The sequence below is a fragment of the Balaenoptera borealis genome (assembly GCF_965194805.1).
Source record: "Balaenoptera borealis genome assembly, chromosome: 3".
Taxonomy (NCBI): domain Eukaryota; kingdom Metazoa; phylum Chordata; class Mammalia; order Artiodactyla; family Balaenopteridae; genus Balaenoptera; species Balaenoptera borealis.
In genome coordinates, this window is record NC_138866.1 from 80,407,097 (window position 1) to 80,425,519 (window position 18,423).

Consider the following 18,423-nt stretch of genomic DNA (forward strand, 5'->3'; position numbering starts at 1 on the left):
ACTCAGACTATGGAAATTCCTCAATTCATCAAAGAGTTTGGTTTTTTGAGGCCACTTTGGATTTAAATATTTTCCTCAATATCATCGATTAGCTGTGAGTTTATTACCTTTTCCCGTAAAGCTGGTGGTGCATAGGAATTTGAGAGATTGTTTTAACTGTTACAGTTGTAGTGGAACTTGTTCTTCCAAGAAAACTGAAGGTTAATGATTTTTGTCATATTGAGACTAAGACTTAACAATTGCTACAGTTGGCCTTTGTTGAGGTGGGGTTCTTTTCTCTCTGGGCCTTTTGAGGTATTCAGAATAGGTGACAATAGCTTGCAGTTGAGAACATATGTAGAGAGACCCCTGTGGCTTATTGGGAAAAGTTGCTCCATGCTGGTTGGGTGTTTGGAAAAAAAAAAATACAACCAGAGTTCTTTTATGTTCTGCTAGTTAATGAATGCATGAATGTCAAAATGGGCCAATGGCCCATTCAGGGGGCAAAGCCTCAGCAGCCCCCTTCTTTAAGAACACATCCTGAGATGCAAAATACATTTGCTTAACAAATTAAAATAATGAGATAATTCAATTAGCCTCTTTTTAAAAAAAAGAAAGAAAAAAGGGTACATCAGGGATTATTGTAATACAAGAACAGGTCATACTGCACAAAAGGGAACAAACCAGTTTGAAATAATGTTAAAGAGACTAATAATGAAGGAATGCGCATTGAATCATGCACTTGTAAAGAAATTTACATGAAATAATAATTTAGACTACATCTACTTTCAGTGAGCTAGAGCCAACATTTCACTTTGAAAGTTGAAATTAATTAAATGACAGAAAAATATAGTGGGGCATCTCTATTTCCAAGGACTTCCTCACGCCTGTTAGTGCATGTAAGAAAAGGGGTCTAAATTAACATGTCGTTAGTTAGGGGTCTCTATTCTTGGTTTCTGCGCTCAGAATTATAGCCGAGTAAATCTTTCAGCTCATTAAAGATTGGGAAGTAAAAGTTTTACAGAACCATCTTCATCAAAGTTACTGAACCTCTTCTCTGCAGTTGGGGTGACGTGGGGATGAAGAGGGAAGATGTTTTCACAGAGAAAGCCCAGGAGAATTTCCTTACATACAAGGGAGGTGCAGAAAAGGCTGGGGAGGGGAGCAGAGAGACGGACTGAGAGACAAAGCCAGCGGAGAAAGTAATGAAAGGGGCATGATGTGAAAGAAGGTCATGGGGAGGAGAAAAAGAAAGCACTTAATGGAAAATAAAAAGGAAGGGGGGGACTGAGAGGAGAGGATGACCAGGAGGTTGGGGCACAGGGGTGCTCTGACTGTTCTCTGAGTGTAACCAACACACACGAGTGTGGGAAAGGAGACTGCAACATGCAGATCTGTTTGAAAAATAGGGGAATGGAAGGTCCAGAGAACTTGACTTAACTGAGGTTTGGGCAGGACACAGGAAAACTGAACTCGAAATGCTGGTTTTCCGACTCCCCGGCTCAGGCTATTTGAGTCTTCTCTCCCCAGTCCAAGGACAGGCATTAATTAAAATTTTCAGTTGGACAGAGAATTCTACACAAAGCCTCATGCACATTTATCTAGATGAAAGCAACCTCGGGGTGGGGAGAAGGTACATAGTACACAGTACCAAGTGTATAGTACAAGGAGCACCCAAGAATCAGCGGCCACACACAATTCCTCGCCCGTGGCCACGGCGCACAGTGGGTTGAATCCAGGACAGGGAGGTGGGAGATAAGGCACCAACAGGGCAAGGCAGGAGGTCCAGCAGGGCTCTGGACACTCCGCGGGAGATTCAAGGCACAGACCTGGGCGGTGAAGGAGAGAGTTGGCCTCAAGAGAGAGGTGCAAAGTAAGTCTTCTCTATTCGGAAAGGTTGGGGGAGCAGGAAAATTTTAAAAACAAGTAAAGCAAACAGCACTTTGCTTCTCCATATTTCCCCCCTTTGACGCTGAGCATTTTGATGGCAGAGGCTGTGAGACTGATATGCAACTGTTAAAGGTGATCGTGATCTTCGCAAAGTCATCATAATGTGGTAGAAAGAGCACGGAGCTGGGGACAAGAAAGGCTTGGGTCCTGGTTGCAGCTGGACCTTGAGCCAATCACTTCCTTTTCTGGGTCTGAGTTTCCTGGTTTTGTAAACAAAGCAGCCAAATTCTCTAAGATCCTGCTGTTCTGTGAAAATACATGGGGATGTTGGCTTGGAAAGCAATCGTTGAAGTCTTGATTTTCAACCGAGGAAGGCCGAGCATGAAGGAAGACAGAGGGAGGAAGCCAGACAGGTGAGCTGCTGGTGGGAGAAGGCGGCGTGCCTGCCATCCACTCGCTCCTACCCTGCCTTTCTTACTTGCTACTCTAACCAAACAAACCTTCAGTTAAAAATGAGAAACCCCTCCCCTCACACTCATTCGACTTCCAAATTAAAAACATTTTACAGGTTAGTAAATCTCCAGCTGAGGTGATGTAGCAAAGAACAGCTGTGAAGTAATTTTGATAATGATGAGAATAATAACCACATGGCAAGGTTCAGGGCTTTGCTGTTGCAGCTTCAGTGCTCCTGAATAGATAAAAGTGATTAAATACTCCTGATTATCCCTGACCAATATGTAATGGATTTACAGCCCTTTCAATTAGTCAGTATTTGCTTAGGACTCATTATTTTGTCTTTGGTTAAGTAATCAGCCCAGAGACTGCATGTTCTGTCTAATTCCTCTGAGTCCAGTCAGTGCAGGGCCCTGACCTTTGAAATGGCCATAGCTGCAAGGCAAGAATAACCACTGCCACGGCAGCCTCGTTGGTTCTCCCAGCTAATCCTGACACCACCGGCCAGATCGATACACCTTAGCTTGCTACTAATGTCCTTACATCAAAATGGCCGATTTAGGAATGTGAATCTATCACGTTGCCCTCCCCACCTCCCCACCGCTGCTCCTGCCCCACCCCTTGCCCTTTGTAGCTCTGCTACAAGAGCAGATCAGCTGCTACCGCCATAAATAAAAGTGGAACCTTGTGCTGGACCCATGACACTGTAACTAATGTCATTCAGCATGGCAACCCACAAGTTGGATAATCAAAGACCTTCAGCTTTCAATGTGCTACTCTATTTTTAAGCATTAGCCTAAATAGAATGGCCTGAAAACAATCTCATAGCAAGAAACAGCCTCTGACATCTTCACCATTTTCCCAGAATTTCCAAATGAACAGTAAAATATGAGTGCCTAGTTACTCTGTAAAAATATCTTGTAATGTTTTTGTCACGATGGTCTTAGAGTCAATGGTATATATAAAATGATGCAAAAAACCGACTGCAAACAGGAAGATAAACTGTTACTTTAAAAATGTTGCACATAGTTGATCTTTTCCCACAAGTGAACAGGATCGGCTTATAAAATAATGGACTTGAACCGCTAAAAACGAATCTTTAATCTCTACCTTAGAAACAAAGGCGTTATAGCACCTATAACCCTTCTGCGTTTGTCATATAAACATGTGACATGTTTGCAAGCTGCTTCAGCAATTAGAGTTGCCCCTGGTACCATGAGCTTGGACATGCATGTGGCAAAGTGCTTTTTTTTGCCTGCTAGAGGAGATGGCTTTCGTTACGAGTGTAATCGGCAACGTTTATGGATTCATGAGCTCCTTACAGCTGTTTCCCTTGGTTGCAGTTGCATTATCTGAAGTTGCTCTCATACCTTTTAGCGTAAATAACACATTTACTTATATATACTGTTTAGGGCCCTAGATCATTTTTAATAAGGTCCATTCCTGACCTATGGAAACAAAAACTCCTCCTTTCTACAGGGTACTCTTTGGGGGGGGTGAGAGTTGGTAAAACCTTAACTGCTCTGTTAACCATCAGAGTTCGAGAAAGGGAAAATAGGCACTATTTTCAAAAAAAAAAAAATCTGTATGAGCCCATCTAACTTGCTAGGAGAAGGCAACACAACAAAACTTATTTTTCTCTTTCATCTTGACTTACTGTGAGATGCTGGAAGAGCCATGCTCTCATGATATTTGTTGCTACTTTGGGGAAAATGCCTCTTTTCTTCTGGCGTTTTTTGTCCTTGTCTGGATCATCATCATCACCTGTGCCAGGTGAAGCTACACTGTTGTCTAAGCCATCCCCTAGTAGAAAGAAATGAAAATACATTAGCGAAAACACAGGAAAGGGTGCCAACAACAACGAACAACTAATGACGAGCTCAGCTAAGCTTGTTGAAAGAAATCCATTAAGCGGGTATATTCTCTTTCATTAAAGTATAACTGGAGACACAAATATGTAAAAGACAAAATTAAACCAGACCTCTTCACATGTTAATTTTGTGTGTCTCACACTTGTCCATATCATTAATTCCATTCTAATTGTGCTCTTGACACAGTGCAGTAGTTCTTTGTCAATTATGGAATCCAGTGTGGGAAAACCGCCGTCAGAAAACCCATTCAGCGAAAATGCATCCCCATGCCCAGAGTGAACACATACTGTAGGGTAATCAAGTTAAATGTTCTGTAGTCTATATATTCTAGGCTGCCTGCATAGGTGACAGTAACTGTGTCACTGTTCATTGCACATAACACACTGCCTGCTCAGCCCCTCCTAGAACTGTCACCTCCTAAGCACGCACACTAAGAACTAATCACACTCCTCAGATGACCCTGGACTCAGCATCCGCGTGACATGAAAACTTTTAGCTCTCTGCACCACTGATCATTATCATTAAAAAAAAAAAAGATGCACATCAAGGTAGGGTACTCACTTAATCAGAAGTTTCTATCAACATCTTTCTCTTCTGTGCTTTTTCTCTGGCATTAATTGTGCATTAGCAAAAATCATTTACTTTTAACAGTCATAGTTATTTTTTCTTGCCCTCCGGCAAAAATGCCTTGAAAGCCTGCCTGGAGGGCATCTAAATTATGTATCTGAAAAACTCTTCTGGCAAGGCATTGCAGGACCCCTACTTTCTTAAAATTCATACGGGCACGTCTTCCTGTTTTTGGGAAGGCATCAATCAAGAGAAGCAATATATGCCATATCCCTACATTAATATTTGAACTAATAACTTTAAAAAAAGGAAAGAAACAAGATCCGACTTGTGGCATAATCAAATGCAAAATAAATGAAGAATACGGGGACAGCACTGGGGCTTTATAGATGGCTGTGTTTTCCTTGCACATCATTAGCCTGGAGCCACACGAAAGAGGAAAACAGAGAAGTGGAGAGTTTATGCTCCCTGCTGGTGTTTAAGAAGCCAGGGTCCTGGAAGGACATCTGGGAATTGCGCTGAGATGGGGGGTTTTTGTAATTTAAGAATAGACATTCATTAGCGGTAAATGCCATAAATCCCATGCTAAGTAAAAACCTTGTCCAAGAAAGCCTAAAACAATAAACTCTGTGCTCAATGTAGCCAGAGCTAGACGCTCCGCAGCTTCCCAGGGAAATGCTATAGATCCACCAGCTCATTCCCAGACCAGCTCCCTCCTCCTGGATGGGGCCACGTGGGATATCCTGCCACAGGCCCCTCGCCTCCTAACCTGTCCCGTCTGCTTGGTGGGCTTCCCTATACCTGTTCTTTTCCTTTCGCACCACAAAAACCCTCAACCCTCTTTGGCCAGAGAAGCAGAAAAGCCACAGCAAAGAGCTGGCAGATTAATTTTATTGACATTTCCATTTTCACTGCAATGCGATACCCTCCATCACATGGAAGAGATGACCCTCACTATTTACAGACTGACAGGCCACTTCATTACAACCACCCTGCCCCAAGGCAAAGCAGCTCCCTTCCATCTGCCCAAACACTAGAGCATGACCCCAAAGTTGCTGTTCTCTTTTTCTTTGCCGTCTGTTATGATTTAAAAAAAAAGAAAAAGTGAGTCGAAAGGACCCCAAGTAGTCAAAGAACTAATCAGAGTACAGGGAAACAAAGGCATTTGACTTTTGAATACTGGTTAGATGGCGTCTAGTCTTCATCTGTCTACCCTCCCTACACACCCATGTACACGAGGGGGGGGTCACTTGCACAAGGACACACACACACACACACAAGCTCAAGCAGGGACATGCACACACGCTTTCCACCATGCCAAGGAACTGCTGCAAGGCAAATTCTCACCCACACTAATGGCTTCTGACTGCTCCTTGGCAACCCTAGCATTTTAACCTGGGTGGATATGCTCTCCAAAATACAGACACTGGAGCGATCTCATCAGCTGCTCATGTGACACAGATGGAGAGTGGCTATTAGGAGCCAGGCAGTGGGCCTTGGGGATCTGAGGTGCTGTCCTATAGCCTGAGGCGATTTTGAAAAGCAGTACCCGGAGATGAGGGAAAAAAAACCCACACTGCAAGTGCAAGTTTGAAGTCAGTCTGTCTGTCGACCTACCACGGATAAAGATATCTTTGTCTCTGGATGGAAAAATCTATGTGGGCTATCTGGATGTACATTTCAGATAATGTATGTATGGAATGGCTCTTCCTTCAATGTCTTCCAAATATAAAAACACACACTGTAAACAATGCCTGTGTGTATATATTTCTTCCTAAGCACATATGGTTTCTGTGTATATGTTTAAGCTGAAATTGTCAGGATTTTGTTAAAAATCTCATTTAGCTTTTTTTGATAGATTTCTTGAATATACTTATTTTAAAAGGTTAATGGCTTAATTGAAGGAAGTTCAACAAAAAAAAGGCATTTGCCTTTTTAACCCAATCAATGACCTTAAAAATGAGAGACAGGGTTTCCACAGTACATTCTCTCTTGCTTAAAAGCAGAGAGGGCTGGTAACACCTTCAAACTATATGATTCACTATATTTAGCTCAAGAAAAAAAAAAAAAAGCTGGATTGAGCATCCTTTGATGACTGACTTAAACTGGAGAAGACAGGAGCATTACATGCATTTTAATATAAAGCGGTCCATTTTATATAAGTGTATATAAACGTAAAATATTTGAATTTGGATCCAGTGTGACAAATAATTGTAAAGAAAAATGCACCTATTTTTATAATAACCGGATACTAGACATTAGATTTTTAAATTAATATTAGTGTTTATACCTCTATAAAGATAGGAATTATCTTCTGCAAACACACAATAAATTTGTTTTTTCCTCCAATGGATTGCGAACCAACTCTAGCATAGAGGACTGACAACAGCAATTTTTCTTTTAAAAGAAAAATTTTAAAAGGCAACTGTGTGGATCTGCAACCTAAAACAAAACTGCGCAGATGATACTAAAGTAACCCTCAAAGTGGACATTGTTTCCTTGTTTTAGGGCTGCGTTGGCAATCCTTGGCATCCGTGCCAAATGAGTTTCTGTGCTGAAAATGGTGTGTATACGGGCACAGATGCACGTGTCGGAGGAGGAAAAGGAGATAATGGCATGTATCTAAGCATCTGAAGTTAGGACTCAGAAGCGTGGGGTCCAGGGTGTGGGCAGGAACCGTGTCTTGTTTATCTTTTTATCCTGAGAGCACACCTTCATGTCTGACCCAGAGGAGACACCCAGTGATGGTCTGCTGCGTGAGTAAAGGGCTAAACGTATCAATGAGTTTATTCAAGGGCCCTCCCCTCTCTCTGATAATCCCAAACTGGGGCGACTGCACTCTTCATGGTCCCGAAGGGGCTGGGTGGACTGCCCGAGTGCAGGCAGTCACTTCCAAACATGCCAGGAATGGCACTTCTTTGAAGAACTCAGTGCCTGTTACAGCCTTTTTAAAGGGCTGACCGAAGGCCATTCCACCAACGTTGCCACCTCTGATGGGGAAAAACTAAATAAAGAACTACTGGGCATGTTTCTTTTAAAAGGTTGCTAATCCCTTGACTAAAGGCACAGTCTAAGTTTGGGGCAAAGATACTCAGAATAGCTGCGTGTTACTGAACGCACTGTGTGTGACCATGGAAAGAAACACTCAAGGCCTGTGGATAGATACCTTTGAAGTGGACTAAATTATCAGGGGAGATTGTTAAAAACACAGGTCCCCAGGCCTTTTCCCAGACTTACTAAATCCAAATATCCTGGGGCAGGGACAAAGAATTTGTATTTTTAACAAGTTCCTTGGGTTTGGTTACACAATCAGCCTAGCACTGGTTCTTAAACTGGCTTTTGGAAGCCACCGAACTAGATGACCTTCTAATTTGAGATAAGATGCAACCTCAAGAACAGGTGAATAGTTAAAATTCTATTCTACTGCCACAAATGGGGTTAGTGGTCACGGTGAGAAACTACAATCTGGCCAGGGCCTTATTCACTGTGGGAAAGCCGTGGTGCTCTCCGTCACGGGTACTGGCCAACACAAGGTAGCCCCACCTTATCTTCTGATGGTGAGGGTTAAACAGGAAGAAAGAAGCGGTAGAACACTGGCTCTGAAAATGCGGACCAGCGCCATTAGCACCGGCAAAGAAATTGCGAGAAATGCAAATTCTTGGACCCACCCCAGACCCACTGTATCCGAACCTCCAGGGATGGGGCCGGACAATCTGAGGGTTACTAAGCACTCCAGGTGATTCTGATGACACTCAAGTTTGAGAAGCACTGTTGGAGGGCACAGAGAATATCCCTTTAGCCCACTACCCCTGGTGGTGGTTGTCTAAAGGCCTGAATCTAATCTCTGCGTCCTCCACCTGTTTCAAGACTCTGAGGTATTTTGAGAGCATCTCCAGCTGGATTTACACCCATGCTCTGGAGGAGGAGGTCACAGATGCCTTCCATAGCTGAGCACACTATGCTCAGAACAGGGCACTGCCAGGGGAAGCAGCCCTGGTCTACACCTACCTAGAAGAGCAATACTGAGGGAGTCTAGTTGCAAGGAAGTTAATCCTGGGATACCATGGGTATCCAGGTGTAGGCAAAATCCATTTCTGTAGCTATGTAGCCAGCGAATCAAGGAAAGATATGGGCACATGATGAGGGGATCCTCAGATGTTTCTAAGCAGAAATTCCCAATCCACACAATTCTTGGCCATAAAAACTGCCCAGGCAAAAGGACACCACTTCCTTTCACTGGCATATTGTCTTAACCCCATTTAGCCAAAAATCTGTCTATATTTTAGACATCAACTACTTGGCTTGGAATAAAGAAATGACACAAACAGTGATGATGTGCTACAATGAGTCCAATACCACTGGGATGGGGCCTTCTGTCCTATCAGAGATATAGGGTAAGTGCAACAGCCAAGAGGGTCCTAGTCCATCTTTTTCTTCTTATTCCACCTCCCTACCTCCCCCGCAAAACAGCCCCGACATTTATCAGTGAAGAAACTGAGGCCAAGAGGTTAAATCGTTGCCTAAGATTCCACAGCTACATGTGATCAAGGATAAACCAGAGTCCAGGTAACTCCAAGTCCAGTGTTACTACCACTGGTACTCTCACATATTGTAAGTTATTTTTCACTTTTCAAAGCATTACCTCATTTGAACTCTGTTATCAAACCAGGCTTGATCCTACAGGTAAAGGTCTAAGTGCAGAGGAGAGATTAGATCTAGGGCCCAGGGGCTGGGACTGAGCTAGAACTGGTCCAGGCTGGTCTAGGTTCAAACAGAAATGTGCAAAACTTTTCTCTCACAAGTAAGCCAGTGTCTGTACAGTCTTTAGATATATTCAGTACAGCAAGAGTCTTTGAGACTCGGGATTTTTATGATGGGTTTATTGTGGTCCAAGTGGAGGCCCTTATATGGACAGCGCCAGACTGACCTTCAGAGCCCAGAGATGCTGCAAATATTTGAGCATCTACTGTCCACACAGTCAGGATCTCAAGGCTGTGATGTCATCACTGTGCAGTACTATGAACTACTTCACGGAGCTGTAACTAAAGTGATGTATTCCCTGCCTTTAAGTCACTTTTTAAAGATAGAATAAGGCTTCTGTGACATTTGGCACCCTGTCAAATCACAAACATCTGAAAGTAACCTCTCAGTATTGTATTTTCAGGGAAATATTAGGACAAATGAATACATGTTTTGGTTAATAGCATTTGCACTTCTTTTGAGTAAGTCGGTGGCACATTATTTAATGCTCACTTCTCCCAGTTTTGGACAAAGTTTAATAGTTAAATATGTTCATATAAAATACATACTGTAAAAAAAGAGTGATATCTCACCTGAAAGAACACGGCTTTTTTTTCCCTTCTCTTTTTTGATAAATAGAAACTCACTATATTTATTATCATTTTTATTTTGGGCAATGTAAATTCACTAATTTCAGACACACACACATATCTTCCAACCTACTTCCAGGACTTAGGTGTATTCATGAATATATAGATATTTATATGTCTGATTATAAACTTTAAGTATATAAATTATATTGTTACCTTTTTCAAAGAATTCACTAATTTGTACATAAGTATCCAAATATATTTGTAGATGAACTGCACATTTTTGCCTATAGTCATATATACATACACATACATATACATATACAAGTTTATAGAATTCTTAAATGTTAGTATTTAATGTTCAATAGGGTAGTCCCTTTTCTACACGATTTCTGTCTCACTAGAATACAGGATCCTCCTCTTATCAATACTGTTGTCACTTTCATTATCCTCATTATCACAAGTAATTTTCACTGGACACTTGCAATGTTCCAGTCCTCAATCTTCCCAACAAATGAATGAAATAACTATTATTATCAATTCCATTTTATAGATAAAGAAAACTGAGACTCAAAAGAATTAAGTAACTTGTCAAAGGTCACACAGGAAGTGGCAGAGAGGTGCCTGTCCTGTAAAGCCCATGCTCACAACCTCTATCCTCTCCCTTAGGCTGCCAGGAAAACAAGAAGAGGTGAAAAGTGAAGCTAGATTCTGGGTTAGCCCTCACTGCTCAAGAAACAAACCCCAAGAGTGAGGCCTTATATACTCACATTCATGAACTAAAGAGACAGTGGGTGACAGCACACTTAAAAGTTACTATGAACCAAGAAACAAACAGATGCATATTTTTACAGTTATGTCCATTATCTGCAGGACTATTATTGTTCCCTGTAGAACTAAAGTTCAAATTAAATATGATTTTGAAATAGGAGTATCTGTTTAATTTTAAGAACTTTTCTGAGCCAAGGGATCTTTCAAAATTCCATGCCTTTAGCCCTGTACCCTTGGCCAAAAATGCCCTTTGTCTTCATTTTTTTCACTCCTTCCCATTCTTCTTTGCCCAGGCAAACTCCTATTCAAACTTCAAAACCCAATGAGAAAGGAACCTCCTTTGTCAAGCTTTCCCTATTTCCCATTAACAGAGCTGGTATACTATGCTTTTGATTTCTTCAGCAGTTTGTTCCTTGCCTCTGCTATATTTACTTTTCTGTTTTGCAATTTATCTGTCTACTAATTTGTCTGTCCTGCTTGACTGTGAGCTTCTTCAATGCAGGGGCCCTGATTCCCAAGCCCTGACACAGAGTAAACAGTCAAATGTTAGTGGGATGGACAAATTGGCAGCAAGAGCCTTGAGGCATATTGTTTGGCCCCTATGAGAATGTAACCTGCTTTGAAGAAGGTCCATGAAGGGAGTCCTCGGCTCTGGTAACCCAGCCACCCAGCCTCAGGCTCCCTCACACCACTCTCCCTACTCTAGAGGCACTGGGTGTATCATGCCCAGTGTTTTACTGCTCAGGAGGGCATGGCCCTCCTCAGAGATGATCCTTACGTGTCTGAGACACGTGTCATATATTGTTTTTTGAAAACGGTGCTCCAGTTCTCAAAGCTGCCCAAATCCAATGGGGAAGAGAGACTGCTGGGAGAGAGTGTCTGCCCCTTGCCCAGGCTGTTCAAATTACCCGGAACATTACAGCTAAAAAATGAAGTATCCTGTAGCCCTGGAACTGCAACGCAAAGCTCTTTGGAAACTCATTTTCTGTCATCATTTCTTTATGCTTTTTTCCCTTTCATATGGTACTTTGAAAACAGGATTAAAATGTACTGAGTCAAAAGATATTTTCCTTCAGGGACTACCTTCCAGGAGTTTAACATAGGACATCCCACTGAGAAATCTGAATCAGGGTTTTCAAGAAGAGGCAAAAAGAAGAAGGAGAAGAAGAAGTAGAAGTAGAAGAAGAAGAAGAAGAAGAAGCTGCCTTTGCCCAGTTCTATGTTAGACTCTAGCCTTACAAAGCTTGCTTTCCAAGAACCATCCTCAAAGTAAATCTGCAATTTACCTTTTTCACATCAGATGAGGTTGGGGGGAGGGGGGAAGCTACAGACCCAGAAATGTGGGGAGGGCGAGGGGAGAGAGGTGGGGTGAGGGGCCAGCAGTGAGACCTGCTAATTACTGATCTCTTTTACTCTCCTGCTGTGCTTAACTGTCTGGACACGTTAAAGTGAAATTTTTCTGTGATTTTTCAAGTGACTGGTTCATGGCCCACTAGCATGGAGGGAAGCAGGAGAGGTGAAATGCTTTCGTTTACATGCAACATTTACTAACTGTGTGGGTTTTCCGACATTAAAGGGAGGACAGTGACCCAGGCCACCTTTTTCACACTCAAAAGAGCACTGAAAAAACAAGTCTTCATCGGCTTACCTCAGGCTTCCCTGGTCCTGAACACCCTCCCCCCGGGGTATGAGCAAAAAGGGAAAAAAAGAGGGGATTTTAAGCTCCTTTCTCTTCAACTTTTCAGGCTGTATAAGCAGCATTTAGCAAATTCAGCCCCAAATGGCTCCAAATGCTCAGAGCTGTAGGGGCTCATTCTTTGTTCTCCTCCCTCTATTTACACAGGATTTACGCAGGCTCTCCACTGAAGAGACCGAAAGCACTTCCATTCTCACTGGCTCGGCTGGACTGTGGCCCTGGCCGCTGGCCCGGCCTGCGCTGGGGGATTTCTGCCACCTGGAGAAGGCGACAAACTGCGCCCTAACTCAGTGATCCCGAGACAACCTGGCCCCGGTGCAGGCCGCTGCAAAGCTCAGGCCGGAGAAGATGAGCTAACCTTCCAGGAGAGACACGAAAACCCAGCCAAGGCTGTGCAAGTAAACGTGCGTCCAGAGACAAATAACATGCACTTTAAAATATGCAGCTATATGATAGAATGGAAAGCGGTGGGTGAAAAAAAAAATTCAGACTGCAGCTTGGATGAAAACCACTTCACCCACTGGTTGGAAAAATAAAGTGTAAAAACAGACAGATGGACACATATGTAAATGTGGCAGTGTTTTAGGCTTTAGCTGGCAACGTGAGCGTCGTAGTATAGTTTTGCACGCCTGTATTTTCCATATCATGTTGAATCCTGTTAACTGTTGAACAGAAACATCCCCATACTGGTCCTTGACCAAATCAGTCCCCTCAAATTTACCCGTCAGGAGCCATAAAATGGCTTTGTTTATTGACTGGAACCCTCTAATCCTTTATAGCAGAAGTGAACAAGAAAGCTTCCAAACTCTTAGCCTGTGCTTCCCTGAAGCTGGTTACTCTCATCTGAAATGTATATGTATTTCTAATTTATGCTTCACTTAAGTTGATTTCCCTCATTGAAATATATATATATTTCATAATTTATATATACAGATAAAATTTCACTTGAAAAAATTTTTTAATTGAAGAATAGTTGATTTACAATGTTGTGTTAATTTCTGCTGTACAGCAAAGTGATTCAGTTATACATATATATATATATATATATACATTCTTTTTCATATTCTTTTCCATTATGGTTTATCACAGGATATTGATTACAGTTCCCTGTGCTATACAGTAGGACCTTGTTGTTTATCCATTCTATATATACTAGTGAAAATTTTTAAATATTTCAATAAAGGATATCTATTCCCCTAGCCTCCCACAGAATTCTCTAAAGGATATTGACTGAATCCAGTAGAAAAGTAAATTCCTTTTCCTTTATAATTCAGCAGATTGCCTAATCTCTGTAGTAGAGGATAATAGAATGTACTTGTTCCTCAGTTACCTGATAAGCACCTATAAAAGTACAGAGTAGGTTCCGAAGTTATCCACAGGACATCATAATAAAGCTCTTCTGGGCACTCTAATGGAATCATTTTTAGTGATCTCGCAAATGCCCTTTCCACAGTTAACACTCAGATTTTATTAAGGTGGAAAGCACGGACAAATGTCCACTCAAGTCCCAGCTCTCGAATTTGACTCTCCTTGCATTACACTACCTACAGCTAAAGCTTTTTTAATGTTCTGTTTGCCTCCCCAGAGTGGCATTTCAGCTAACAGAGTTCACAATCTTTCAGCCCTAAACACAGAAGGCTGCTATCTTCAAGTCATCCTAGGAATGTGCCAGATACCATCATCTCCCTCCTGCAATACAAAGAACCAGAAAGAGAGAGAGACCAAGAGAAGACCAAGCTGATCAAGTTACCAACAGCCCAGAATGCCCCTCTCAGAAGGTTAATCTTTGAACCAGTAAATGTTATAATTAGGAGCCTTGAAGTTGGACTGAGGCTGGTCATTGAAAGAAAGACCCTAAAAGAGAAAGTATGAATGGAACACATCTCTTTCACCTAATGGTTTGACACAAGGGTCATGATTTTTATGGGAAATTATACAAAAATGAGTTGTTATGATGTATGAGTCTCTTTCACATCTCCTATAAAAGAAAAAAGGTGGTTGGGGAGAGATGTCTTCCCAATTTCAGTTAGCTATGTTTCCGTACAAATTGTGAAAATTATGCAAATAACAATTTTGGCACCTTTGCTAGAGGAAAACATTATTAAATTATGCTCTAAGTATTTTGTCTGCTTTAGTAATTACTCTCATGTAACTGTAAATATAAATAGCTGTTATTCTGTTTAAATTTTTAATCATGCAAAATATTGTCACACAAAAGTCCTTCTGTTGCAGTCTAACTGGGATTTTCTTTTTTAAAATATCCATATTTAACTGAAGTGGACTATTTTTAGCATTGTGAAGTGTTTTAGTAAAGATAGCTGGCTAACATCTCCAAATCAACAGGTCTTTCAAGGAAAGATATGGCCTTTATATTTGCAAAAAGAATTTCCTGCAAAAGACCATTTATAAACTGTATTTTTAACATTTTATACTAAACTAGAATACAATTAGTCTGCTTCCAAGAATGTATTAATTATATTAAATCTGTATGTTCAGTATGTAACAATAATAATGTTCTCATTTTATCGTCAACTATAGGATTTTATATCTTACTATCTCTCTTAGCATACTTTAATATTAAATGAAACATTAAATATCAACCAATAATAAAATTCATTAGGAGGAATAACAAAAAAGCAAAGTTCTATCTGTAGCAGAAATTATTTCATTCAATTTTTAGGATCCTTACTTCATTATCATATTTGCTATCTAAAGCAAAAGTAGGGACAATACATTTTTATATTATCAGTTGATCAGTTTGAATTCTTAATATGGTATTTCTCTGTGAATATATATCAGTAGATACCATTTCAAATAGCAGAACAACAACAACAAAAAAGACTTTTTGAATATTTCTTCCACTTTCTCAATTACTGTAAAATGAAAACAATAGAATATTTTAATAAAAGTACAACTTTGCAACTGACATTGTTAAATAATTTCAAAAAAAAATCCTTTAACTCTAAACAAAAGCTAGCCATCTCTGTGATAATAATAATGCTTACTAAGACAACAGATTGGACTATCTATCAACCTTCCCTTTGGAAAGTTTTCTACATATAGAAAAAAGAACAATAGTACCTGTGAAGTTGATAACTGGTTTTAGGTGAATATTTTTAAACTGTTAACATATCATAATTGGAGTATGTGTGTTATTTATTAGAAAATTATATTTTGTACATTTTTCAAAGAACATTTTCACACAACAGAGTTTCCTAATAAAACTTTGGGTTTTTGTTTAACAAGTTTATAAACTAAATTGCTAACATTTAAAAAGTAACTACTGTGCATTTAGGGATTCTACTTATTATGATTGTTTTAAATAAATCTACTACGATTTGAGAACAAGCAGGTATATTTTTATAATGTAACGTAAATAGATATCCACAACATACATGTGATAGTCTTATGGGGAAACATAATGTGACTGCTTAGTAAGAATAATCTAAGATAGAGTAAATTGACTATTCTTCATATAACCTATGGACTAAAAAACCACAGACAGGAGGCCCTTTAAAAGTACACTTTAAATGGAGAATGACTGCTAACGAGTATATAATCTTTTGGGGTGATGAAAATATTCTAAGATTGATCATGGTGACGGTTGCACAACTGTGAATATACTAAAAACCAACGAACTGTACACTTTAAATGGGTGAATCATATACTGTGTGAATTATATCTCAATAAAGCCATTATATTTTTTTAAATGAATATATTTTGCTTCCTTATTCAAAACAGCATGGTGGACAAAGTATAAAAGTCTAGTAGCTGAGTTTGAAGGTATCCATAATCTTTTCTGAATTGCTTCAAAACAATGTGATTTCTAGGCCACTTAATAATGTCATCTTAGCACCTTGCATATGGACAGACATATGTACTCAAAAACATTTGGGATGGATTTTATACTGTTTAGGTTACAAAGATACGCATTGATGGAAAGTAGACTGACCTTAATATGGTAATGAATTTAATCCTTCTCCACTCTCAATCCTATTGATTACAGCAGAACACTAGTCCAAATTATTTACCTCTTTCAAGGCTTACTTTAGCTACCAGAATATCTCCAGAAGACTTCCACACACACACACACACACACACACACACACACACAACTACATTTCTTCTACATAAACCTCTTCAAGTCAGGCACCATATCTTTTATTTTTTTCATAACATTCTTAGAACTTTGTATAATGTTATGGGTGTAGTATATGCCTAAACTTTAATTAAATGAATGGATGGATAACTCTCATATTCCTTGGAATATGTTTTATTCTTTGTGCATTTATATCTAAAACTTGGAAACAGAAGCTATCTACGAATGTTGGTCTCTAAGAGTTGAAAACTGGACATAGAGTTGATGTTTTATAAATTTCAAAGGCATTTTCCTGTAAGATACACTGCCTGGAAGAAGCAACTTTATTGAAAGAGATAATTAGCGATAGAAGTGCTCTATATTTGGAAAAGTGCCCTACATACTTGGTTCACTCTTTTTCTAAATTTCTGACTTTACTGTATTTTGGGGGGCAGCTGTACTACTCTGTTTGTAGTAGCCTCTTTTGGAGGCTCACTTCTAACATACTCCTTGCCCCTCCACTCTGTCCCTCAGCCCCATCCACACATGATCACAGAGGAACATACCCTTGGGGGAAAATGTTGATGCAATGGAAGAAGCATGAGCTGGGTGATAAAAGAGATCTTGTATTGAATTTCCAGATCTATTCCTTACTGGTTGAATATGACCTTGGTCAAGAGATTAACCCTCAAAACCTAAGTTTCCTCATCTATGAAATGGGAAGAATTATACATACCCAATAGGTTAATTATGAAAATTAAATGAACTAATAAGAGTAATTATTAAATCCCTATCTTGTACCAGGTGCTTTACAATTATTAACAAGCTTAGGAACTTTATACATGACATCTAGCCTCACACGGTACCTAACACATCAAAGGTGGATCAATAACTGCTAGTTATTTCCATTCTTAAAATGAACTAATATGAAAGGATAAACGAAATGTGGTATATCCATACACTGAAATACTATTCAGCAATAAAAAAGCACAAACTACTGACACATACAATGTGTCACATCTCAAAGTCATTGCACTAAATAGAGGAAGCCAAATAAAAAATTACATACTATATGATTCCAAATATATTAAAATCTATAAAATGCAAACAAGTAGATGGAAAGCAGATCAGTGGTTGACTGAGGACAAACACAGAAGGAGGGATGGGCTAAAAAGGAGTACAAGGAAACTTTTGGGTGGTGATAGAAATGTACAGTATCTTGATTATGGTGCTTGTCTCATAGGTGGACACAACTGTCAAAACTCATTAAATTGTGTACCTTAAATGGGTGAATTTAGTATGAAACTTATACCTCAATAAAGTTGATAAAAATAATGTTAAGCAGATTATAGTTAAATCTCCATAAACCTGTTATTTGGCATAAAACAGATTTTAGTGGAAAATACAGCTTACGATACAGAGGTGTAGGAGTGGGGAATTCTCCCAGTTATTGCAGTGAAGTTCTGAAAGAATGAAATGATTTAGGGCAGCAATTGAAAGATGCTATGGGGAGAAGCCCATCATGATATTTATAAACCTGTTGATTTATACTATTTTCTTTAACTTCATGAAGATGTAAAGTAGATGGTCAAAATGCACTTTGCAGATTTTACTCAGAAGTATTTTTCTCCATTGGTCAAATCCCATTATGATAAATACTGTTAACAAAGAACTATTCAGGTTACCAAAAAAAGTACCAATAATAGTCAAGAAGGTAATAGAAATAATTCTTAAGCCACTTTTAAAACTCTTTTGGGAAATTCAGTATTAACCCATTCTTCCTAATCA

General features: G+C 39.8%; 1 protein-coding gene across 6 annotated transcripts in view; it reads right to left on the reverse strand.

Annotated features, from left to right (window-relative positions):
* Window positions 1-18,423, reverse strand: part of MEIS2 (Meis homeobox 2) — a 199,154-nt gene that overhangs the window by 134,912 nt on the left and 45,819 nt on the right. For all 6 annotated transcript variants that reach the window (XM_082385004.1, XM_082385002.1, XM_082385005.1 and 3 more), the window contains one exon: window positions 3,980-4,125. In XM_082385004.1, the coding sequence (XP_082241130.1) occupies window positions 3,980-4,125 (146 nt within the window). The remainder of the gene's footprint in view (window positions 1-3,979; window positions 4,126-18,423) is intronic.